A 23,969-nucleotide genomic window follows, 5' to 3' on the forward strand; every position below is an offset into this window, starting at 1 on the left:
CACTTCCGATGTCCAAACATAGGCTTCCAGTATATCAATCTTTATGTCTCGACCATTTCGAGACTCCTCGTCATGTCCCCGATCTCATCCGGGACTCCGAACTCCTTCGATACATCAAAACTCATAAACTCATAATATAATTGTCATCGAAACCTTAAGCGTGCGGACCCTACGGTTCGAGAACAATGTAGACATGACCGAGACACGTCTCCGGTCAATAACCAATAGCGGGACCTGGATGCCCATATTGGCTCCTACATATTCTACGAAGATCTTTATCGGTCAGACCGCATAACAACATACGTTGTTCCCTTTGTCATCGGTATGTTACTTGCCCGAGATTCGATCGTCGGTATCCAATACCTAGTTCAATCTCGTTACCGGCAAGTCTCTTTACTCGTTCCGTAATACATCATCTCGCAACTAACTCATTAGTTGTAATGCTTGCAAGGCTTAAGTGATGTGCATTACCGAGAGGGCCCAGAGATACCTCTCCGACAAGAGGAGTGACAAATCCTAATCTCGAAATACGCCAACCCAACATCTACCTTTGGAGACACCTGTAATGCTCCTTTATAATCACCCAGTTACGTTGTGACGTTTGGTAGCACCCAAAGTGTTCCTCCGGCAAACGGGAGTTGCATAATCTCATAGTTATAGGAACATGTATAAGTCATGAAGAAAGCAATAGCAACATACTAAACGATCGGGTGCTAAGCTAATGGAATGGGTCATGTCAATCAGATCATTCAACTAATGATGTGATCCCGTTAATCAAATAACAACTCTTTGTCCATGGTTACGAAACATAACCATCTTTGATTAACGAGCTAGTCAAGTAGAGGCATACTAGTGACACTCTGTTTGTCTATGTATTCACACATGTATTATGTTTCCGGTTAATACAATTCTAGCATGAATAATATGAAGGAAATATGCCCTAGAGGCAATAATAAAGTTATTATTTATTTCCTTATATCATGATAAATGTTTATTATTCATGCTAGAATTGTATTAACAGGAAACATAATACATGTGTGAATACATAGACAAACAGAGTGTCACTAGTATGCCTCTACTAGACTAGCTCGTTAATCAAAAATGGTTATGTTTCCTAACCATGAACAAAGAGTTGTTATTTGATTATCGAGGTCACATCATTAGTTGAATGATCTGATTGACATGACCCATTCCATTAGCTTAGCACCCGATCGTTTAGTATGTTGCTATTGCTTTCTTCATGACTTATACATGTTCCTATAACTATGAGATTATGCAACTCCCGTTTACCGGAGGAACACTTTGGGTACTACCAAACGTCACAACGTAACTGGGTGATTATAAAGGAGTACTACAGGTGTCTCCAATGGTAGATGTTGGGTTGGCGTATTTCGAGATTAGGGTTTGTCACTCCGATTGTCGGAGAGGTATCTCTGGGCCCTCTCGGTAATGCACATCACATAAGCCTTGCAAGCACTGCAACTAATATGTTAGTTGTGAGATGATGTATTACAGAACGAGTAAAGAGACTTGCCGGTAACGAGATTGAACTAGGTATTGGATACCGACGATCGAATTTCGGGCAAGTAACATACCGATGACAAAGGGAACAACGTATGTTGTTATGCGGTCTGACCGATAAAGATCTTCGTAGAATATGTAGGAGACAATATGGGCATCCAGGTCCCGCTATTGGTTATTGACCGGAGACGTGTCTCGGTCATGTCTACATTGTTCTCGAACCGTAGGGTCCGCACGCTTAAGGTTTCGATGACAGTTATATTATGAGTTTATGAGTTTTGATGTACCGAAGGAGTTCGGAGTCCCGGATGAGATCGGGGACATGACGAGGAGTCTCGAAATGGTCGAGACGTAAAGATTAATATATTGGAAGCCTATGTTTGGACATCGGAAGTGTTCCGGGTGAAATCGGGATTTTACCGGATTACCGGGAGGGTTACCGGAACCCCCCGGGAGCCAAATGGGCCAACATGGGCCTTAGTGGAAAGGTGAGAGGGCAGCCCACATAGGGCTGCGCCTCCCCCCTCTCCCTAGTCCTATTAGGACTAGGAGAGGGGCCGGCCACCTCTCTCTCTCCCGTTTAAGGATTCCTAGTTGGACTAGGATTGGAGGGGGGAGTCCTACTCCCGGTAGGAGTAGGACTCCTCCTGCGCCTCCCTCAACTTGGCCGGCCAGCCCCCCTCCTCCAACCTTTATATACGGGCGCAGGGGACACCCCAAGACACACAAGTTGATCCTTGAGATCGTTCCTTAGCCGTGTGCGGTGCCCCCTGCCACCAAATTCCACCTCAATCGTACCGTTACAGTGCTTAGGCGAAGCCCTGCGTCGGTAGTACATCAAGATCGTCATCACGCCATCGTGCTGACGGAACTCTTCCTCGATGCTTTGCTGGATCGGAGCCCGAGGAACGTCATCGAGCTGAACGTGTGCTAAGAACTCGGAGGTGCCGGAGTAACGGTGCTTGGATCGGTCGGATCGGGAAGAAGACGTACGACTACTTCCTCTACGTTGTGTGATCGCTTCCGCAGTCGGTCTGCGTTGGTACATAGACAACACTCTCCCCTCTCGTTGCTGTGCATCACCATGATCTTGCGTGTGCGTAGGAAAATTTTCGAAATTACTGCGTTCCCCAACAGTGGCATCCGAGCCTAGGTTTTATGGTTTGATGTTATATGCACGAGTAGAACACAAGTGAGTTGTGGGCGATATAAGTCATACTGCCTACCAGCATGTCATACTTTGGTTCGGCGGTATTGTTGGATGAAGCGGCCCGGACCGACATTACGCGTACGCTTACGCGAGACCGGTTTCCCCGACGTGCTTTGCACATAGGTGACTTGCGGGTGACTGTTTCTCCAACTTTAGTTGAACCGAGTGTGGCTACGCCCGGTCCTTGCGAAGGTTAAAACGGAGTATATTTGACAAACTATCGTTGTGGTTTTGATGCGTAGGTGAGATTGGTTCTTGCTTAAGCCCGTAGCAGCCACGTAAAACTTGCAACAACAAAGTAGAGGACGTCTAACTTGTTTTTGCAGGGCATGTTGTGATATGATATGGTCAAGACGTGATGAGATATAAGTTGTTGTATGAGATGATCATGTTTTGTTGAAGTTACCGGCAACTGGCAAAAGCCTTATGGTTGTCTCTTTATTGCATAAGATGCAAGCGCCAAATAATTGCTTTACTTTATCGCTATGCGATAGCAATAGTTGCAAGAGCAATAGTTGGCGAGACGACCGTGTGACGACACATTGATATAGATCAAGATGATGGAGATCATGGTGTCATGCCGGTGATGACAGAGATCATGACAGTACTTTGGAGATGGAGATCAAAGAAGCAAGATGATGATGGCCATATCATGTCACATATTTTGATTGCATATGATGTTTATCTTTTATACATCTTATTCTTGCTTTAATTGACGGTAGCATTATAAGATGATCTCTCACTAAATTATCAAGAAGTGTTCTCCCTGAGTATGCACCGTTGCCAAAGTTCTTCGTGCCCAGACACCATGTGATGATCGGGTGTGATAGGCTCTACGTTCAAATACAACGGGTGCAAAACAGTTGCACACGCAGAATACTCAGGTTATACTTGACGAGCCAAGCATATACAGATATGGCCTCGGAACACGGAGACCGAAAGGTCGAGCGTGAATCATATAGTAGATATGATCAACATAACGATGTTCACCATTGAAAACTACTCCATCTCACGTGATGATCGGTTATGGTTTAGTTGATTTGGATCACGTGATCACTTAGAAGATTAGAGGGATGTCTATCTAAGTGGGAGTTCTTAAGTAATATGATTAAATTGAACTTAAATTTATCATGAACTTAGTCCTGGTAGTATTTTGCAAATCATGTTGTAGATCAATGGCTCGCGTTGTTGCTTCCCTGTGTTTATTTTGATATGTTCCTAGAGAAAATTGTGTTGAAAGATGTTAGTAGCAATGATGCGGATTGGATCCGTGATCTGAGGTTTATCCTCATTGCTGCACAGAAGAATTATGTCCTTGATGCACCGCTAGGTGACAGACCTATTGCAGGAGCAAATGCAGACGTTATGAATGTTTGGCTGGCTCAATATGATGACTACTTGATAGTTTAGTGCACCATGCTTAATGGCTTAGAATCGGGACTTCAAAGACGTTTTGAACGTCATGGACCATATGAGATGTTCCAGGAGTTGAAGTTAATATTTCAAGCAAATACCCGAGTTGAGAGATATGAAGTCTCCAACAAGTTCTATAGCTAAAAGATGGAGGAGAATCGCTCAACTAGTGAGCATGTGCTCAGATTGTCTGGGTACTACAATCGCTTGAATCAAGTGGGAGTTAATCTTCCAGATAAGATAGTGATTGACAGAATTCTCTAGTCACCATCACCAAGTTAGCAGAACTTCGTGATGAACTATAATATGCAAGGGATAACGAAAACAACTCCCAAGCTCTTCGTGATGCTGAAATCAACGAAGGTAGAAATCAAGAAAAACATCAATTGTTGATGGTTGACAAGACCACTAGTTTCAAGAAAAGGGCAAAGGGAAGAAGGGGAACTTCAAGAAGAACGGCAAGCAAGTTGCTGCTCAAGTGAAGAAGCCCAAGTCTGATCCTAAGCCTGAGACTAAGTGCTTCTACTGCAAAGGGACTGGTCACTGGAAGCGGAACTGCCCCAAGTGATTGGCGGATAAGAAGGATGGCAAAGTGAACATAAGTATATTTGATATACATATTATTGATGTGTACTTTACTAGTGTTTATAGCAAACCCTTAGTATTTGATACTAGTTCAGTTGCTAAGATTAGTAACTCGAAATGGGAGTTGCAGAATAAACAGAGACTAGTTAAGGGTGAAGTGACGATGTGTGTTGGAAGTAGTTCCAAGATTGATATGATCATCATCGCACACTCCCCTATACTTTCGGGATTAGTGTTGAACTTAAATAAGTGTTATTTGGTTTTTGCGTTGAGCGTGAATATGATTTGATCATGTTTATTGCAATACGGTTATTCATTAAAGTCAGAGAATAATTGTTGTTCTGTTTACATGAATAAAACCTTCAATGGTCATACACCCAATGAAACAAGTTCGTTGGATCTCGATCATAGTGATACACATATTTATAATATTAAAACCAAAAAGATTCAAAGTTAATAATGATAGTGCAACTTATTTGTGGCACTGCCGTTTAGGTCATATTGGTGTAAAGCGCATGAAGAAACTCCATACTGATGGGATTTTGGAATCACTTGATTATGAATCAGTTGATGCTTGCGAACCATGCCTCATGGGCAAGATGACTAAGACTCTGTTCTTCGGAACAATGGAGCGAGCAAAAGATTTGTTGGAAATCATACATACTGATGTATGTGGTCCGATGAATATTGAGGCTCGCGACAGGTATCATTATTTTCTGATCTTCACAGATGATTTGAGCAGATATGAGTATATCTACTTGATGAAACATAAGTCTGAAACATTTGAAAAGTTCAAATAATTTCAGAGTGAAGTGGAAAATCATCGTGACAAGGAAATAAAAGTTTCTACGATACGATCGTAGAGGTAAAATATTTGAGTTACGAGTTTGGTCTTCAATGAAAACAATGTGGAATAGTTTCACAAAATCATGCCACATGGAACACCACAGCATAATGGTGTGTCCTAACGTCATAACCGTACTTTATTGGATATAGTGCAATCTATGATGTATCTTACCGATCTACCACTATCGTTTTGGGGTTATGCATTAGAGACAGCTGCATTCACGTTAAATAGGGCACCATCTAAATCCGTTGAGACGACACCGTGTGAACTATGGTTTGGCAAGAAACCAAAGTTGTCGTTTCTTAAAGTTTGGGGTTGCGATGCTTATATGAAAAAGTTTCATCCTAATAAGCTCAAAACTCAAATCAGAGAAGTGCATCTTCATAAGATATCCAAAGGAAACTATTGGATATACCTTCTATCACAGATCCGAAGGCAAGACATTCGTTGCTAAGAATGGATCATTTCTAGAGAAGGAGTTTCTCTTGAAAGAAGTGAGTGGGAGGAAAGTAGAACTTGACGAGGTAACTGTACCTGCTCCCTTATTGGAAAGTAGTACATCATAGAAAGCTGTTTCTGTGACACCTACACCAATTAGTGAGGAAGCTAATGATGATGATCATGTAACTTCAGATCAAGTTACTACCGAACCTTGTGGGTAAACCAGAGTAAGATCCGCGCCAGAGTGGTACGGTAATCCTTCTCTGGAAGTCATGCTACTAGATCATGATGAACCTACGAACTATGAAGAAGCGATGGTGAGCCCAGATTCCGCAAAGTGGCTTGAGGCCATGAAATCTGAGATGGGATCCATGTATGAGAACAAAGTATGGACTTTGGTTGACTTGCCCGATGATCGGCAAGCAATTGAGAATAAATGGATCTTCAAGAGGAAGACGGACGTTGATAGTAGTATTACTATCTACAAAGCTAGAATTGTCGCAAAAGTTTTCGACAAGTTCAAGGTGTTGACTACGATGAGTTTTTCTCACTCGTATCTATGCTTAAGTCTGTCCGAATCATGTTAGCAATTGCCGCATTTTATGAAATCTGGCAAATGGATAAACAAAACTGCATTCCTTAATGAATTTATTAAAGAAGAGTTGTATGTGATGCAACTAGAAGGTTTTGTCAATCCAAAAGGTGCTAACAAAATGTGCAAGCACCAGCGATCCATCTGTGGACTGGTGCAAGCATCTCGGAGTTGGAATATACGCTTTGATAAGTTGATCAAAGCATATAGATTTATACAGACTTGCGGTGAAGCCTGTATTTACAAGAAAGTGAGTGGGAGCACTACAACATTTCTGATAAGCATATGTGAATGACATATTGTTGATCGGAAATAATGTAGAATTATTCTGTAAAGCATAAAGGAGTGTTTGAAAGGAGTTTTTCAAAGAAAGACTTCGGTGAAGCTGCTTACATATTGAGCTTCAAGATCTATAGAGATAGATCAAGACGCTTGATAAGTTCTTTCAATGAGTACATACCTTGACAAAGATTTTGAAGTAGTTCAAAATGGAGCAGTCAAAGAAAGAGTTCTTGCCTGTATTATAAGGTGTGAAGTTGAGTAAAACTCAAAGCCCGACCACGGCAGAAGATAGAAAGAGAATGAAAGTCATTCCCTATGCCTTGGCCATAGGTTCTATAAAGTATGTCATGCTGAATACCAGATCTATTGTATACCCTGCACTGATTTGGCAAGGGAGTACAATAGTGATCTAGGAGTAGATCACTGGACAGCGGTCAGAATTATCCTTAGTGAAATAAGGATATGTTTCTCGATTATGGACGTGATAAAAAGGTTCGTCGTAAAGAGTTACGCCGATGCAAGTTTTGACACTAATCTAGATGACTCTAAGTCTCGGTCTAGATACATATTGAAAGTGGGAGCAATTAGCTAGAGTAGCTCCGTGCAGAGCATTATAGACAAAGAATTTTGCAAAATACTTACGGATCTGAATGTGACAGACCCGTTGACTAAAATTATCTCACAAGCAAAACATGATCACACCTTAGTACTCTTTGGGTATTGATCACATAAAGATGTGAACTAGATTACTGACTCTAGTAAACCCTTTGAGTGTTGGTCACATAACGATGTGAACTATGGGTGTTAATCACATGGTGATGTGAACTATTGCTGCTAAATCACATGGCGATGTGAAACTAGATTATTGACTCTAGTGCAAGTGGGAGACTGAAGGAAATATGCCCTAGAGGCAATAATAAAGTTATTATTTATTTCCTTATATCATGATAAATGTTTATTATTCATGCTAGAATTGTATTAACAGGAAACATAATACATGTGTGAATACATAGACAAACAGAGTGTCACTAGTATGCCTCTACTAGACTAGCTCGTTAATCAAAAATGGTTATGTTTCCTAACCATGAACAAAGAGTTGTTATTTGATTAACGAGGTCACATCATTAGTTGAATGATCTGATTGACATGACCCATTCCATTAGCTTAGCACCCGATCGTTTAGTATGTTGCTATTGCTTTCTTCATGACTTATACATGTTCCTATAACTATGAGATTATGCAACTCCCGTTTACCGGAGGAACACTTTGGGTACTACCAAACGTCACAACGTAACTGGGTGATTATAAAGGAGTACTACAGGTGTCTCCAATGGTAGATGTTGGGTTGGCGTATTTCGAGATTAGGGTTTGTCACTCCGATTGTCGGAGAGGTATCTCTGGGCCCTCTCGGTAATGCACATCACATAAGCCTTGCAAGCACTGCAACTAATATGTTAGTTGTGAGATGATGTATTACAGAACGAGTAAAGAGACTTGCCGGTAACGAGATTGAACTAGGTATTGGATACCGGCGATCGAATCTCGGGCAAGTAACATACCGATGACAAAGGGAACAACGTATGTTGTTATGCGGTCTGACCGATAAAGATCTTCGTAGAATATGTAGGAGCCAATATGGGCATCCAGGTCCCGCTATTGGTTATTGACCGGAGACGTGTCTCGGTCATGTCTACATTGTTCTCGAACCGTAGGGTCCGCACGCTTAAGGTTTCGATGACAGTTATATTATGAGTTTATGAGTTTTGATGTACCGAAGGAGTTCGGAGTCCCGGATGAGATCGGGGACATGACGAGGAGTCTCGAAATGGTTGAGACGTAAAGATTGATATATTGGAAGCCTATGTTTGGACACCGGAAGTGTTCCGGGTGAAATCGGGATTTTACCGGATTACCGGGAGGGTTACCGGAACCCCCCGGGAGCCAAATGGGCCAACATGGGCCTTAGTGGAAAGGTGAGAGGGCAGCCCACATAGGGCTGCGCCTCCCCCCCTCTCCCTAGTCCTATTAGGACTAGGAGAGGGGCCGGCCACCTCTCTCTCTCTCCCGTTTAAGGATTCCTAGTTGGACTAGGATTGGAGGGGGGAGTCCTACTCCCGGTAGGAGTAGGACTCCTCCTGCGCCTCCCTCAACTTGGCCGGCCAGCCCCCCTCCTCCAACCTTTATATACGGGGGCAGGGGACACCCCAAGACACACAAGTTGATCCTTGAGATCGTTCCTTAGCCGTGTGCGATGCCCCCTGCCACCAAATTCCACCTCGATCGTACCGTTACAGTGCTTAGGCGAAGCCCTGCGTCGGTAGTACATCAAGATCGTCATCACGCCGTCGTGCTGACGGAACTCTTCCTCGACGCTTTGCTGGATCGGAGCCCGAGGAACGTCATCGAGCTGAACGTGTGCTAAGAACTCGGAGGTGCCGGAGTAACGGTGCTTGGATCGGTCGGATCGGGAAGAAGACGTACGACTACTTCCTCTACGTTGTGTGATCGCTTCCGCAGTCGGTCTGCGTTGGTACGTAGACAACACTCTCCCCTCTCGTTGCTGTGCATCACCATGATCGTGCGTGTGCATAGGAAAATTTTCGAAATTACTGCGTTCCCCAACATAATAAACATTTATCATGATATAAGGAAATAAATAATAACTTTATTATTGCCTCTAGGGCATATTTCCTTCACAAGAACCGGGACTAAAGGCCCTTATGAACCGGGACTAAAGGCCCTTTTTCTACTAGTGATATGGGCCTTATTGGGCTTTAGGGAGAGAGAGAGGGGCTGCCTAGGGCAGGTCGCGCACCCCCCAAGGCCTAGTCCGAATTGGACTAGGGGGAGGGGCGGTGCCCCCTTCTTCCTTCTCTTCTCTCTTCCCCTTCCTTCTCTCCTACTCCTACTACTTGGAAGGGGGGATCCTACTCGCGGTGGGAGTAGGACTCCCCAGGGCGCGCCATAGTAGAGGGCCGGCCCTCCCTCTCCCCCACTCCTTTATATACAGGGGAGGGGGCACCCCATAGACACACAAGTTGATCATTGATCTCTTAGCCGTGTGCGGTGCCCCCCTCCACCATAATCCACTTCGGTCATATCGTCGTAGTTCTTAGGCGAAGCCCTGCGTCGGTAGCTACATCATCACCGTCATCACGCCGTCGTGCTGACGAAGCTCTCCCTCGAAGCTCTACTGGATCGTGAGTTCGTGGGTCATCATTGAGCTGAACGTGTGCAGATCACGGAGGTGCCGTACGTTCGGTACTAGGATCGGTCGATTGTGAAGACGTACGACTACATCAACCGCGTTGTCATAATGCTTCCGCTTACGGTCTACGAGGGTACGTAGACAACACTCTTCCCTCTCGTTGCTATCCATCACCATGATCTTGAGTGTGCGTAGGGAAATTTTTGAAATTACTACGTTCCCGAACAGGGCCGGCCCAGTTCGCTAGCGAAGGATCGAGCGTGAAGTTCACTTAGATGCCCTGCGTGCATGGGGAATTCTATACGGCGCGTAGGTCACCCGTGAGCGACTGTGTTCACGCCCCCTCTTATGCCAGGCGTTTGTATGGGCCGGCCCATTTTTCGTTTCCCTTTGTTTTTCTTTTTCTTTTTCCTTTTCCTTTTCCTTTTCTCTTTCTCTTATTTACATTTTCTAGTTTTGGGGGGAAATTTCTTTTCGCATTCACGAACATTTCTTTGTTCACCAATCATGTAATTCAATTTTTTGTTCATCGGATTTTAAAAATGTTCACCAAAATTCAAAATTTTGTTCCCTGAATTAATTAATGTCCATCAAATTCGAAATTTGTTAATCAATTTGAAAGGTCTCCATCAAATTCAAAATGTTGCTCCACTTTTCGAATTTTTTTTCTTCAATACAATTTTTTCATAAAGTTTAAAAAATGTTATCGAATACAAAACAAATGTTCATCATTATTAAGAAACTCTCGTAATTTTGTTTCACAAAAATATCAAATTTTCATTAAAATTAAAAAATTGTTCATTCTTTTGAAATCATGAACATTTTTTAATTCCAGAACTGTTTTTGAAAATTTACTTTTTTGAAATTTTAGAGCCTTTTTGTAGTCCCGAATTATTTTAATATAGAATAATTTTTTTTAAAAAAGAATGTAAAAACAAAAAAAGGACCGTCGAATCTGGCAAATGGGCTGGCCCTAACTGTTCAGGAACTTGGCTACAGGGCTAAGCAGATGGAGTAACGACACCTTTGGTAATGTGAAGAAGGAGATTAAATTTCTAAAGAGAAAGCTTGATGAGCTGCGTGGTGACCCGCTTAGAACTGGACCCTCACATGTGGAGCTCAAGATCAATGAGCGTTTAATTGAGATGTACCACAGGGAGGAAATTATGTGGCGCCAACGAGCAAGGATCCAGTGGTTGTCAGCGGGCGATAAGAATACCAGACTCTTTCACCTTCGTGCTAGTTTGCGGCGGAAAAAGAATATGATTAAGGCATTGCAAAATTCCTTGGAAGCAATTGTTGTTGACCCGGAGGAGTTGAGGGCAATGGCGAATAGTTTTTATCAAACTTTGTATTCGTCGGAGGGAGTTGAGAACATGGATGCAGTGCTAGATCATGTGCGCCAGAGGAAATGAATGAGCGCCTTAATGCTGATTACACTTCTGAGGAGGTTAAAGTAGCATTATTCCAAATGTTCCCAACGAAAGCACCTGGCCTAGACGGATTCCCTGCTCATTTCTATCAACGCAACTGGGATATTTGCGGTGAAGATGTCACAAGAATTGTATTAAGGCTAGTGTGTGGTGAGGAAAACCCAGAAGGCATTAATGACACAGTTTTGGTTCTAATCCCAAAGGTAATGAGTCATTCTCAGTTGTCTCAATTCAGACCCATAAGTCTTTGTAACGTGCTCTACAAAATTGCATCCAAGGTAGTGGCCAACAGACTCAAGATTATTTTGCATGACATTATATCTGAGGAACAGTCTGCTTTCGTGCCTAGAAGGCTTATCACAGAATAACATCATATGTGCTTATGAGTTTTTGCATTTTATGAAAGAACACGTTCAAGATCAAATAGCTTCTGTGCTTTGAAACTGGACATGATGAAAGCCTATGACAGATTGGAGTGGCCTTATTTGAAAGGCATCGTGGCCAAATTGGGTTTCTCTCAACAATGGATTGACACGGTAATGGGTATGGTTTCATCAGTGTCTTTTTCTGTCCTCTTTAACGGGGAGAAACTTGAATCCTTTAAACCAACAAGGGGTATCCGGCAGGGAGATCCAATCTCCCCCTACTTATTCCTAATTGCAGCAGAGGGCCTTTCGTGCCTCCTGAAATCCAGTTCTCGGTCATCAATAGCAGGTATTAAGGTGGCTCCAACAGCACCCACCATTAACCACCTTTTATTTGCAGATGACAGCCTGCTGCTTTTTAAGGCTAATGTGGAGGGGTCAGATGAAGTGTCAAACCTGCTTGATACTTATTGTAGAGCATCGGGACAGAGGATAAATCATGAGAAGTCTTCCATCTTCTTTAGCAAGGGTTGTCCAGATTCCATCAAGGAAGAGATCCTCAAGATACCGTTGTGCACGAGGAATATAACGGACTTCTGGGCATGGCATGAAGAGAAACGGGGTCTTTTCACAGTACGTTCTGCCTATGATATGATACTGAGAACGAAGCTGAGCAGGGAAGGTTGGCTACATGAGGAAGAAGGTACGTCAAATACCCAAGAGAGTAAGCAGTGGAGTGCAATATGGCATATACAAGTACCTTCGAAGTTGAGAATTTTTGTTTGGCGACTAGCCAGGCAATCGATGCCCACAGGTGAGGTCCTTCACCATCGCCATATGGCTGATGAAGATACATGCCACTTATGCGGAGCCACAGATACATGGAGACACGCGCTGCTCAATTGCTCGATGTCGAGGAGTATCTGGGCCTTAGCTCCTGTTGAGTTTGCTGAAAAGGTGATCAGTTGCCCACATGAGAACCCAAAGCAATGGCTTTTTGCTCTACATGAAGTGTTGGAGGCTGAAGAGTTTAACTGCCTGGTGGTGACAGCATGGGCGATTTGGAGTGCCAGGAGAAAGGCGGTCTACGAGGACATTTTTCAGTCCCCCTACGCTACAAACGGCTTCATATTGAGTTATATGGCAGAATTATAACAGATTAACCGGAGGGATCCAAGGCCAATTACTATTTCAGCGCCAAGACCAACTCGGTGGCTGCCTCCGGTCCAGGGTTGTGTCAAAGTAAACGTGGATGCAGCGGTCTCCAGAGGAGGAAGGTATGGCGCGGTTGGTGCTATATGCAGAGACCAAACCGGCCTGTTTCTTGGCGCTTCGGCCATAGTGTACCGGCATCTCAATAATCCTCAAACACTTGAATCCTTGGCCATTAGGGAAGCTCTAGCGCTGGCGAATGATTTGTATGTTCAAAGCATTCACGTGGCTTCCGATTGCAAGACGGTGGTGGAAGACGTAAAGAGCGGGACTTCGGCTGAATATGGTGCGGTGATACATGAAATCATAGAACATTCTTCTGGTTTTCAACTTTGTAAAATAGTTCATGAATTTAGGAGCTCAAACTTTGAGGCTCACAACTTAGCGAAGCATGCCTTATCTCTCGGGAGTGGCCGCCATGTTTGGTTAGGTCATTCTGAAGACCTTTCTTTCGTCCCTGTAAACATTGTGACGGTTTAATAAAAAGCTTCGCGAGGTTGTCTCAAAAAAAAAACTAGACCGTGAAGTTCTCTCAAGAGGCCGTTAAGAAGTTGATGAGAAGATTCTCAAAGGCTTTTAAAGAAAATGAAGATTCTCAAAGCGGTGGCCACTACAGGGTGGCGGGGGATCTCGTGCCCACCCTCGACACGCATTGGTGGACGGCGGCGGGCGGCGCACCCGTCAGTGCCCGTGCGTCCCGGCCGGTGCGGGCCGCAACTACACGTAGGGAAGCAGCAGCAGTTTGCTCGAGCCGGCATGCGGACTGCCTGGTAAGCTCCATCAATCCACTCTGAATCTACTCCGTCCAGTTTGCAGTTCGTTACTCAGGGTCGCGTCCAAACCACAACTTGATTGACTGATTGCCAGTGCTTTTTTTTACTCTTCGGAACTTATTGATGCGCTTGACATATCTGTTAGGTGATTGTGGGCTTGTGGCGTTGAGGGCTAGCGTCCACAAAATCTCTGTTTTTCAAACTGATACCTGACTTGTAGCTGAAGGAAAAACATCGGATAGTTACAACTTGCTGAGACTTACTGTCAGTAGATGAGTTCTGCCAGTTTATATCTCAACATTGACAATGGATAGTAACAAACTAAATTAGGCAAGTTTGAGTAGAAGTAGCTGAACACTGAGTGAGAACTGCATAAACATCCAGCAGGACATTAGTTGGCAACTCCAAGCTGAATTGATACACCAGCAGGTCCAATGTTGATGCCCACTACGCCAGTTGTTAATTACGAAGCCTCACAAATCCGCAAAGGAAACTAAAGAAGAAGAAAAAAACAATTATACATCACATCAAGAATTCAATACTCGTTCAAGTGTTTTTAACATGCAAAGATACTTTGTGATGCAGCAATCACGGTATTGGTGCACTGGCAGGCACAATGTTGATAGTTTGATACCCAGAGCCTGTTTCCTCTGTGCCAGAAGATCTTCGGCATTTTTAGAGAGAACAGAAGAAAGAGGCTTCAGAGGAACCCCGTGGCAGTCACGATCGACACCAGCGAAAAGCATTCTACTCTCAAGACAACCCATCACCTCTGAAGCCTCCAGTAATGTTGCAACGATATTGTGTCTGTCGATCATTTCGATGTTTCGATCATCCTTGATGAATTCTATAACCAGCTCACAAGTAAGCTTTTGTATCGCCAGGCACGCAGGGGTGGCATACATGTTGTCCTCCACCATCTTCTTCAGCCTCATCACAAAGTCTTCCAGGGTATCCGGCGCCGGCGTCTGCGAAAGTAAGATTCCTGCAAGATTAAGATTGTTGTTTGCACGGATCGCAGCGACGAATGATAACAGCTCCGCTTGCAGACTCCTATCCCCACACTGCTTGTTGGGGGTCCAGGAAGTGAAAGGCTCGTCTTGTTCTACTGGAAGCAATTGTTCGAATACCTGCAATAAAATACATACATGTTATTTTAGCAAAAAAAGTTCAATAAGAGGATTTTACACATGCAGAGATGGGTGAGTAAGTTTCTGCTTGCCTAATTACCTATCTTAAAAATTCTCAGAAACTTAATATGCATCATGTTCTCACATGAGCATCTAGAAAAATCATACGAACGTATGATCAAATATACCATGTAGAAAAAAGATACAACAACCACTTGTCTTTCTTCTAGAGAGAAAATATGATCAAATTTTTGCATGAAATTTCTTTGGTGCTAATGTTATAAACATGATGCATACTTATATCCAAGAATTTTTTTTAAGTTGCATAATTAGATAAATTGTAAACTCAAGCGCCCACCCTTCCATGTACATTTATTTTTTGCCAAAAACTTGTACCAGGCAGTAGATGTATTCAGGCATACCTTCCGTAAGGTTGGTGCCTTGACGTAGTTGCTTAAATTCTTCAAGATGGCTCCTGCGCTAATACGACAGCCCGTGTTAATATCTATTTCCACAGTATCTGTTGTACTTATTTTGCATTGGATGGTCTTGATATTGCAGTCGAGTAATTCAGTAAGGCGATAGATATCATCGTCGCATCCTGTGAAGCTCTTGATAGCCTCTGAATCACTGGACAACATGGCCAATGCTTCACCAGCCTTTTCTTTAAGCCGGCTTGCAGTTTCCTGAACTTCTTTCATCTTCTTTTCCACACGCGTTTCTCTTGCTTGTTTGGCCCTCTTCTCTCTAGCCTTTTTAATGTGGTTATCCATCCATGTTCCCGTTGACAATCTTGGCAAAGTATTTTGTTGGCTTGTAGTTGGTTTGGAAATCTTCTTTTTTTCATCTTTCAAATAGTCTTCCATCCAATCTGCAGTAAGGAAGATGTGTAGAGCCCTCTCAATAAGTTTTTCTCTTGTCGTCACAGAAGTATTTGTTGGATCATGCAAGGCTAGTTGTGTAAGAACCTCTAGAGCTTGCATGTGTAGCTCTATGATACCGCTGTTGTTGTTCATGTCCATGTCCAGAACAACCTCCAAGTTTTTGACTGCATTACTATTGTTCGCAATTAGTCTGCACATGTTTTGGCCGGTGCTTCCTGAAGAACCCATGAGGCGGCTCACCAGTTTCAATGACCCATCTGCTACCTTGGTCCATGCAGCGCTGCTCTTGATATCTTCTACTAATTCGTTGGAGCTGACAGGAGCAACAATTTTTGAAAGAAGACCCTTGGAGTTGTATATCAGTGTGCAGTTATGTGTGTCATGTGCCAGGTTCTCTAGAATTCTCAATCCTGGCAAAAGCAGGTCCTTATCAATTCCTTCACCATCCTCCCTTTGCCCAGGTATAAATGGTAAATGTAGTGCTTTGTGGTCGAGGAGGGAGGATATACATTCCAATGCTCCTGGAAAGTGAGCAAGGTTGAGATCGCCAGCGAGGTGCTCCACAATCCTTGTTGCAAGCCATCTCATCTCTCGGTCGGCTGGGCTTCTCCAAGCAAGGCTTCCGATCAGCTTCTGAATTCTTTGTCTCGGTGACCCAATCAGCAGCCGTCTTAAATGTAATGGTACATCCTTATCAATCACCATTGTTAGTACCCTCCCTCCAGCCGCATATTCCTCTGGTAAGCTGGAATCCAGCAAGCCAGCACCATAGGTGACCAAATTCCAACTTGTTGCTGACACGGTGGTCTTTAGACATCTGTGTTTGGTTTTGCGCAAATATGCACCAATTACATTGGGGCTGAAACTATGTTGTTGGCTGACAGAATTTATGAGCAGAATATCAGCAAACCCTTGAATAAATATCCACAACAAGCCTATTGAGGAGTGAAGTTGAGTTACGTCGTAGAATAAGTTCAACGCGAGCTTCAAGTTTGCTTTAGTTGCATGTCCGTCGGCTTAGTCATGGTTTTTCTTCTCTACAGCAAGTGACGATAGCAGAAAGCGCACAAGTGGTCCATACGCGGAGAATATCACCACTGGGGTAGATAGCACGATCAGAATGATACCTAGTATTTGTCTTATCTTTTGTTGTCTCTTAGGCAGGAACCGTTTATGTTCATGACGATGATTTCCCCCCCAAGATCCAGTGTCTAGTGCAAGAGAATCAAACCAATCCACGAATGAATCAGAGCCAGCACCACTCCACGCGTCGAATACCCTGCGTTGTTTCAATTAGAGTAGGATATGAGTTTAACAGGAAAATTAAGATGTTAAACAAAAAGAACATGGCTACATTTGGAGCTCCGGTGGATTATGATAATTCCATGTTCCCAACCCGCTTTTGAATCAGTAACAATACTAAAGGGGGAAGAGTTTGGTTTTTTTTTTGACTTTTTTACTGCCTATACTGAGAATTTACTTGAGGTTGTGTAGGTTGGTTTGACCACTAGAAATATCTTGACCTGAAGTACGTTAGTTATAGACCAATCTAAAGAAGGCCTGGTCTTCTCACCACTTAAGTAATAATAATAACAATACTAAATGGGGAGGAGTTTTTTTTGGTATTTTTGACTTTTTTTACTGCCTATAATGAGAATGTTGGTGTGAGTTGGAATTTATATATCTGTAAGAGGGCTGGAGTGTAAAATGTACAAATAATATAGATAGAGAATAGAGAGATGGATCGAGATGAGATCCAGAAAATTCCCCATCCATCGCCTCTGCCTCTCTCTCTCTCCGTTCTTCCACCTAGCTCACTCAAATCTGCATCATTTTCGTATGAGATTCAATATGGTATCAGAGCAGGTTCGTTCCTGTGTGTTTCATCCGGAATTTTGAGCGAAGATTGGCCGCCGACGAGGTGCTGTGTCGCCGTACTCCGACCCGGCCATAGGTCTGCAGCGCTGCTCCGGTTTGGTGAGTGGTTTGCGGCAAAGTCAATTTCATCCCCAAAGTGCCATCGTTCTTCCTGGTACCTATCATGCGAATAGCTAGTTCATCTCCAAGTTTGTTTTTTGGCTGCTATTCTCCTGCGTGAGATCTCCATTACAAGCAGTGGAGAGGCCAAATTAAATCAGGCTCGTGTACTACAGCAAGTAGCACCTTGCGTGGTGAGTCTTACAATTGTTGAGTATGCTTGGGGTGTGCTTTTGCATTGAAAATGTCAGAACAATCTAAAGACAAGTCAGGGGATGCAAGTATAGAAAAAATGTATGAAATTTTCAGTAAATTGCTTGAGCAGCAGCAGCTTAAAGCAGTCCCAGAGACAGTTAAGTATGCCCTGGAACCAAATCCAGTGAGGCTGTCAGGTCCTGGCAACTATGTCAGTTGGGCACGCCATGCTCAATTGATACTGAGTTCCCATGGCTATGAGTACCTGCTTGTTGATGATGAAGAAAAGCAGAAAAGTGGTGATACTCACACAAGACAGATCAATGATAGAGTTCTAGTATGGCTGTTAGGAAGCATGGATCCAATTGTGCGACAACAGGTCAAAATAATGTCATCTGTGTCTGAAGTGTGGACCGCCTTGGAGAACCAATTCGCTGGGAAATCAAACAAAATGCAGGCAACCCGCATTATGGAGGAATTAACTCATCTAAATCAGGGCACAAAGTCTGTAACAGAGTACGCTGGTGAATTGAAACAGTTGTACAGGGACATGCACTACTATCATCCTTTTCAAGCAGTTGACAAGAGAGATCTAGCCATTCATCACAAATGGTTTGAGACGATTGTGGGCAAGCTGTTTCTAGATGGACTAAACCAGGAGCTTAACCTTCGGCGACAACTTATATTCTCTCAACCAGAATGGCCAAGTCTCGATGATATTATTTCCAGTGTGCTTGAGGAAGAAACTCGGTTGGCTCAACCTAAGGAGGATGATCTGAAATGTGCAGATGACCGTGTGGCTTTATCTATGCAATATCGCCGTACTCCCAGGCCCGTTGGCGAAATAGACAAAAACAAGTTGCTTTCTGATCATTGTAAAAGAAAAGGACACACAAAGGATGGATGTTTTGAGCTGCATGGATATCCATCTTGGTGGGAAAAAGGAAAACCTCGGACAGGGGGAGTTCAATGTGTGAATATAAGGCAAGCTAACCACACCACGTCTCTACGGGGCCACCAGTGGTAGATGTACGAGCTCTTGAGGAGTTCAACTCCAAGCTTAAACTCTCAGAAAGCTCATCTTCCTCGCAAGGCACCTCTAAGGTTGATTCCAATCTAATTGCCACTTCTCACCAAGGTATGAACCTTTATCAAGCGAACACTACCACCAAATCAAAACCTTGGATTATTGATACAGGAGCTACAAATCATATGACAGGGGATTCAGACCTGTTTGTATCTTATACACCTTGTTCAGGTAAAGACAAGGTTCGTGTAGCGGATGGATCCATGGCATCTATTGCAGGACGAGGATCCATCCGGTGCACCAAGTCATTGTCTTTACCTCATGTTCTACACGTTCCCAAGTTCCCAGTGAACCTATTATCTGTTAGCTCTATGAATAAATCTCATGGTTGTAGAAGTTGATTTGATCCTACGTGCTCTGCTTTTCAGGAGCTAGGGACTGGGACCGAGCATGAAGGACTTTATTATCTTGATGATGGAACTGATGAAGTGGCTTTTGTATCATGTTTGTCTTCCTGTCAAGAGTTATTGTTGCATCACCGAAGGCTTGGGCATCCTTCTTTTGCTGTTTTATCCCGTGTTTATCCTGCTTTATTTAAGTTATGTCCTAAAGAGGCTCTGGTATGTGATGCTTGTGAGCTAGCTAAACATACTAGGGGCTCTTATCCTAGTATTGGTCTTAGAAGTGAAAAACCATTTGAAAGAATTCACTCCGATGTTTGGGGACCCTGTGAGGTTCACTCAGTGTCTGGGCACCGGTGGTTTGTCACCTTTATTGATTGCTTTAGTCGGTACACTTGGCTCTATCTTCTGAAGCATAAGAGTGATGTATTATCTGTTTTCAAAGACTTGTGTGCCCTTATTAAAAATCAGCATGCAGCTACTGTTAAAATTCTACATACGGACAACGGTACAGAATATGTCTAGCATGAGTTTGAATTGTTTCTTGCTTTGAATGGCATTGAACATCAGACGTCATGTGTTAATACACCAGAGAAAAATGGTGTTGCTGAACGTAAAAATAGGCATTTGCTCGAAGTTGCACGTTCATTGATGTTTACAATGAATGTGCCCAAATTCCTTTGGGGCGAGGCAATTAAAACTGCAACTTACTTGATAAATCGGATGCCTCTTCGTGTTTTAGGTTACAAAACTCCTGCTGAATGCCTTTTAAATTCTAATGAATTTGTGGTTCCTCCAAAAGTCTTTGGGAGTGTTTGTTTTGTGCATGACTATAGAAATTCGGTACGGAAACTAGATCCTCGTGCTCTTAAATGTGTGTTTATGGGTTATTCTCCCTCAAAAAAGGGCTATAGATGTTGGAGCCCTTCAGAGCATCGTTTTTTTGTGAGCATGGATGTAACTTTCCGTGAAGATGAACCATATTATGAATCAAATGTTGGGTCTGGTATTTCGTTGTCACCACCTGATGAGCAGCAAGAAAGGGTAAATGAAGGGCCTGTCCTTGTTCTTGCTCCCACTTCTGGTGATCCTCTGTCTACTAATAGCACTCGAAATCAGGGGGAGGAAAATGTTGGTGTTAGTGATGATAACTCTTGTCATGGAGACGAGGATGATGGCATAGGACACTTATCATTTCCATCTCAAGATGAGGAGTCTCAAATGCGTGAGGACCCAGGTACCAATACTATCCCTTCTGATTCCGTAACTCCTATGAGTACATCAGGGCAGAGTGATAATCAACCTTCTACTCATGTAGACACTTTACCTATTGCCTTACGAAGACCAACTAGAACCCGAAATGCACCAGGATATCTTAAAGACTACAAACATGATATAGCCAATTACATCTCCTACAAATATTGTAGTCGGTCCCTCCAAACTTTTATTGCTTCTCTAGATCTTACTTCCATACCAAAAGACTGGAAAGTTGCCTTGAAAGACCCCAAGTGGAAAGATGCAATGCTGGATGAGATGAGAGCATTGGAAAAAAATAAAACTTGGGAGCTCGTGGATCTACCTCTAGGCAAGCAACCGGTGGGATGCGAATGGGTGTTTACTATTAAGCACACACCAGAAGGTAAGATAGACAGATATAAAGCACGCCTTGTAGCCAAGGGGTACACGCAGACTTATGGTATAGACTATGATGAAACCTTTGCACCTGTGGCAAATATGAACTCTATAAGGACTCTCATATCTTGTGCGGTTAATTTTGATTGGAGCATCTACCAGATGGACGTAAAAAATGCATTTCTTCATGGAGATCTTCATGAAGAGGTGTATATGCAAATTCCACCAGGTTTTGATTCCAGCCGTAATACAGGAAAAGTATTACGCCTACATTGTTCCTTGTATGGGTTAAAACAATCACCAAGGGCATGGTTTGATCGTTTTAGACAAGCTATGTTGAAAAGAGGCTATCGACATAGCAACACTGACCACACATTATTCTATAAACATGCTAATAACAAGGTAGCAATCCTGATAGTTTATGTTGATGATATTGTGATGACAGGCAATGATACCGAGGAAATTGTTGGCCTGAAGCATCATCTCGCACAAGAATTTGAAGTGAAGGATCTAGGACACTTGAGGTACTTCCTTGGCATAGAAGTCTTGCGTGGTCCAAAAGGTATATTTCTGACACAAAGAAAGTACATCTTAGACCTGCTCAAAGAAACTGGCATGTATGGTTCAAAACCGGCTACTACTCCCATTAAACAGAATCACAAATTAAGTAGTGATTTAGGGAATCCGGTTAATAGAAAACGCTATCAGAGACTTGTGGGTAAGTTGATTTATCTTTCCCACACTTGTCCCGATATTGCATTTGCCGTAAGCGTTGTGAGTCAATTCATGCATAACCCAAGAACAGCTCATCTGGATGCTGTTAATAGAATCCTACGGTACCTTAAAGGGTACCCAGGAAAAGGTCTTCTCTACACAAAGCAAGGGAATTTACAAGTTGAGTGTTATACAGATGCGGACTGGGCTGGTTCTTTAGATGATCGGCGATCCACTTCTGGTTATTGTGTATTTGTTGGGGGAAATTTAGTCTCTTAGCAAAGTAAAAAACAAAATGTGGTAGCTAGGTCAACTGCCGAGGCTGAGTTTAGATCCATGGCACATGGCCTATGTGAGCTATTATGGCTGCAGATTCTTCTAACTGAACTAAGGTTATGTCAGAGTAAGCCTTTGATGCTTTACTGTGACAACAAAGCAGCAATTGATATTGCGAATAATCCAGTGCAACACGATCGTACTAAACATGTTGAAGTTGACCGTCATTTCATCACAGAGAAACTGGATAGAGGAGTAGTTTGTATGCCATATGTGACTTCAGCAAATCAGGTAGCAGATGTTCTAACAAAAGGTCTATCAGAAAAGTTATTCTCTATCTTTTGTAGCAAGATGGGTCTATCTGATGTGTTTGCCCCATCTTGAGGGGAGTGTTGGTGTGAGTTGGAATTTATATATCTGTAAGAGGGTTGAAGTGTAAAATGTACAAATAATATAGATAAAGAATAGAGAGATGGATTGAGATGAGATCCTGAAAATTCCCCATCCATCGCCTCTGCCTCTCTCTCTCCGTTCTTCCACCTAGCTCACTCAAATCTGCATCATTTTCGTATGAGATTCAATAGAGAATTTGCTTGGGGTTGTGTAGGTTGGTTTGATCACTAGAAATATCTTTTTTTTTTTACGCCGGCGATGCTGTTGGTCGGCGCTGGCCAAGCTCGACCCGCGCGGACGGAAGACGATGTGGGAACAGAGCAACACGTGGGCGAGGAGACGGGGCGACGTGGGTTGAGATAGGAGTGAAGCTGCCGCCGGCGTCACGCCCGCATCAACAGCCGGAGTTCCGACGGAGTTCCTAGGGTTCCTCCTCCCTTCGCTGTCCAGCTGCGGCTTGCGCTCCCCGCTCCTTTCCCTACGCAGCTCTACGGTAGCGGCATCCTACTCGCACGCTGTCGACAATACGGCCGAGCCACCGCAGGCGACCTACTCGAAAATTGGTCAGCATGATCCGGTTGTCGCCATGGATGCTGTCAAGAAGGCCAACTCCGGCCACCCCGGGATGCCTATGGGCCATATCCTCTACAACGAGGTGATTAGGTACTCAAAGAATCCTTACTTATATTCAACTATGACTGCTTCATTCTCTTTGCGGACCACGACTACATGTTCCAGTAAGTAGATGTAGTACTTAGAAGAAGCTAAGCTCTTTATGAATTAGTACTATGGCCAATTAAGGAAACAAACACAAATAAATTAGTATATAACATCTTAACAAATGCCTCTTTAGTTAGCTTTCATAACAATTTTTTGTTGTTAATTTTTTCCTAATTGTACTTTTCCCTTTTCAGTGTAAACTGTACTAAGTAAGTATGTCGTGAAAGCCTTCAATTGCGTGAAAGTTCACTGCCCAGAAAGGTACCAGGTTGAACTTCCATTCTAAAGAAAATGAACTTTGTTCGTCTTCTGAAGTGATTAGTAGTGCCCTGTCTAAAGCATTTTTTTATGTTGCAGCGTGGATGAGGATTTTTCACCAGCCTCGAAGAATGAAACCTTTCTTTGGATGAGACGATGAGGGGGGAATTTACAAGCTGCTTCCAAATTTATTTGGTCTGTTATATTCAGGCAATCTGCTATGTTCAGTCAACGAAAACTCGACATGTTTGCTGTATTGGTCATGGACATACATGATGATCGGCTTATGGCCAAAAAAATTATGTGCAAAAGAAGTGGATTGTGCCAAACATAATGAATTTTCTATTTGTGTGCCCAGGTTGGTCTCCATGGCTTGGAGTACGATCAAGACAAGCATGCGGGGCTGGTGCATGGATACTTACGCACACAGACGGCCGCTTGAGATGTGCACATGCGTGCAGATGACGGCCACCGACTAGT

General features: G+C 43.2%; 1 protein-coding gene and 1 long non-coding RNA gene across 2 annotated transcripts; one reads left to right on the forward strand and one right to left on the reverse strand.

The window, feature by feature from the left end:
- Positions 1 to 14,261: 14,261 nt before the first annotated feature.
- LOC123186551 (uncharacterized) lies at positions 14,262 to 17,170 on the reverse strand. Its single transcript, XM_044598292.1, has 2 exons — positions 15,435 to 17,170; positions 14,262 to 15,012 (listed from the first exon to the last, which is right to left on the reverse strand). Exons 1-2 carry the CDS (start codon positions 16,599 to 16,601, stop codon positions 14,410 to 14,412), a joined length of 1,770 nt encoding a protein of 589 aa, XP_044454227.1. The 5' UTR covers positions 16,602 to 17,170; the 3' UTR covers positions 14,262 to 14,409.
- Positions 17,171 to 22,622: 5,452 nt separating this feature from the next.
- LOC123186552 (uncharacterized) lies at positions 22,623 to 23,767 on the forward strand. Its single transcript, XR_006493661.1, has 3 exons — positions 22,623 to 23,174; positions 23,426 to 23,499; positions 23,589 to 23,767. It is a non-coding gene; the product is annotated as an uncharacterized lncRNA (long non-coding RNA).
- Positions 23,768 to 23,969: the final 202 nt, after the last annotated feature.

Source organism: Triticum aestivum, chromosome 2A, assembly GCF_018294505.1.
Source record: "Triticum aestivum cultivar Chinese Spring chromosome 2A, IWGSC CS RefSeq v2.1, whole genome shotgun sequence".
In the NCBI taxonomy this organism is placed as follows: domain Eukaryota; kingdom Viridiplantae; phylum Streptophyta; class Magnoliopsida; order Poales; family Poaceae; genus Triticum; species Triticum aestivum.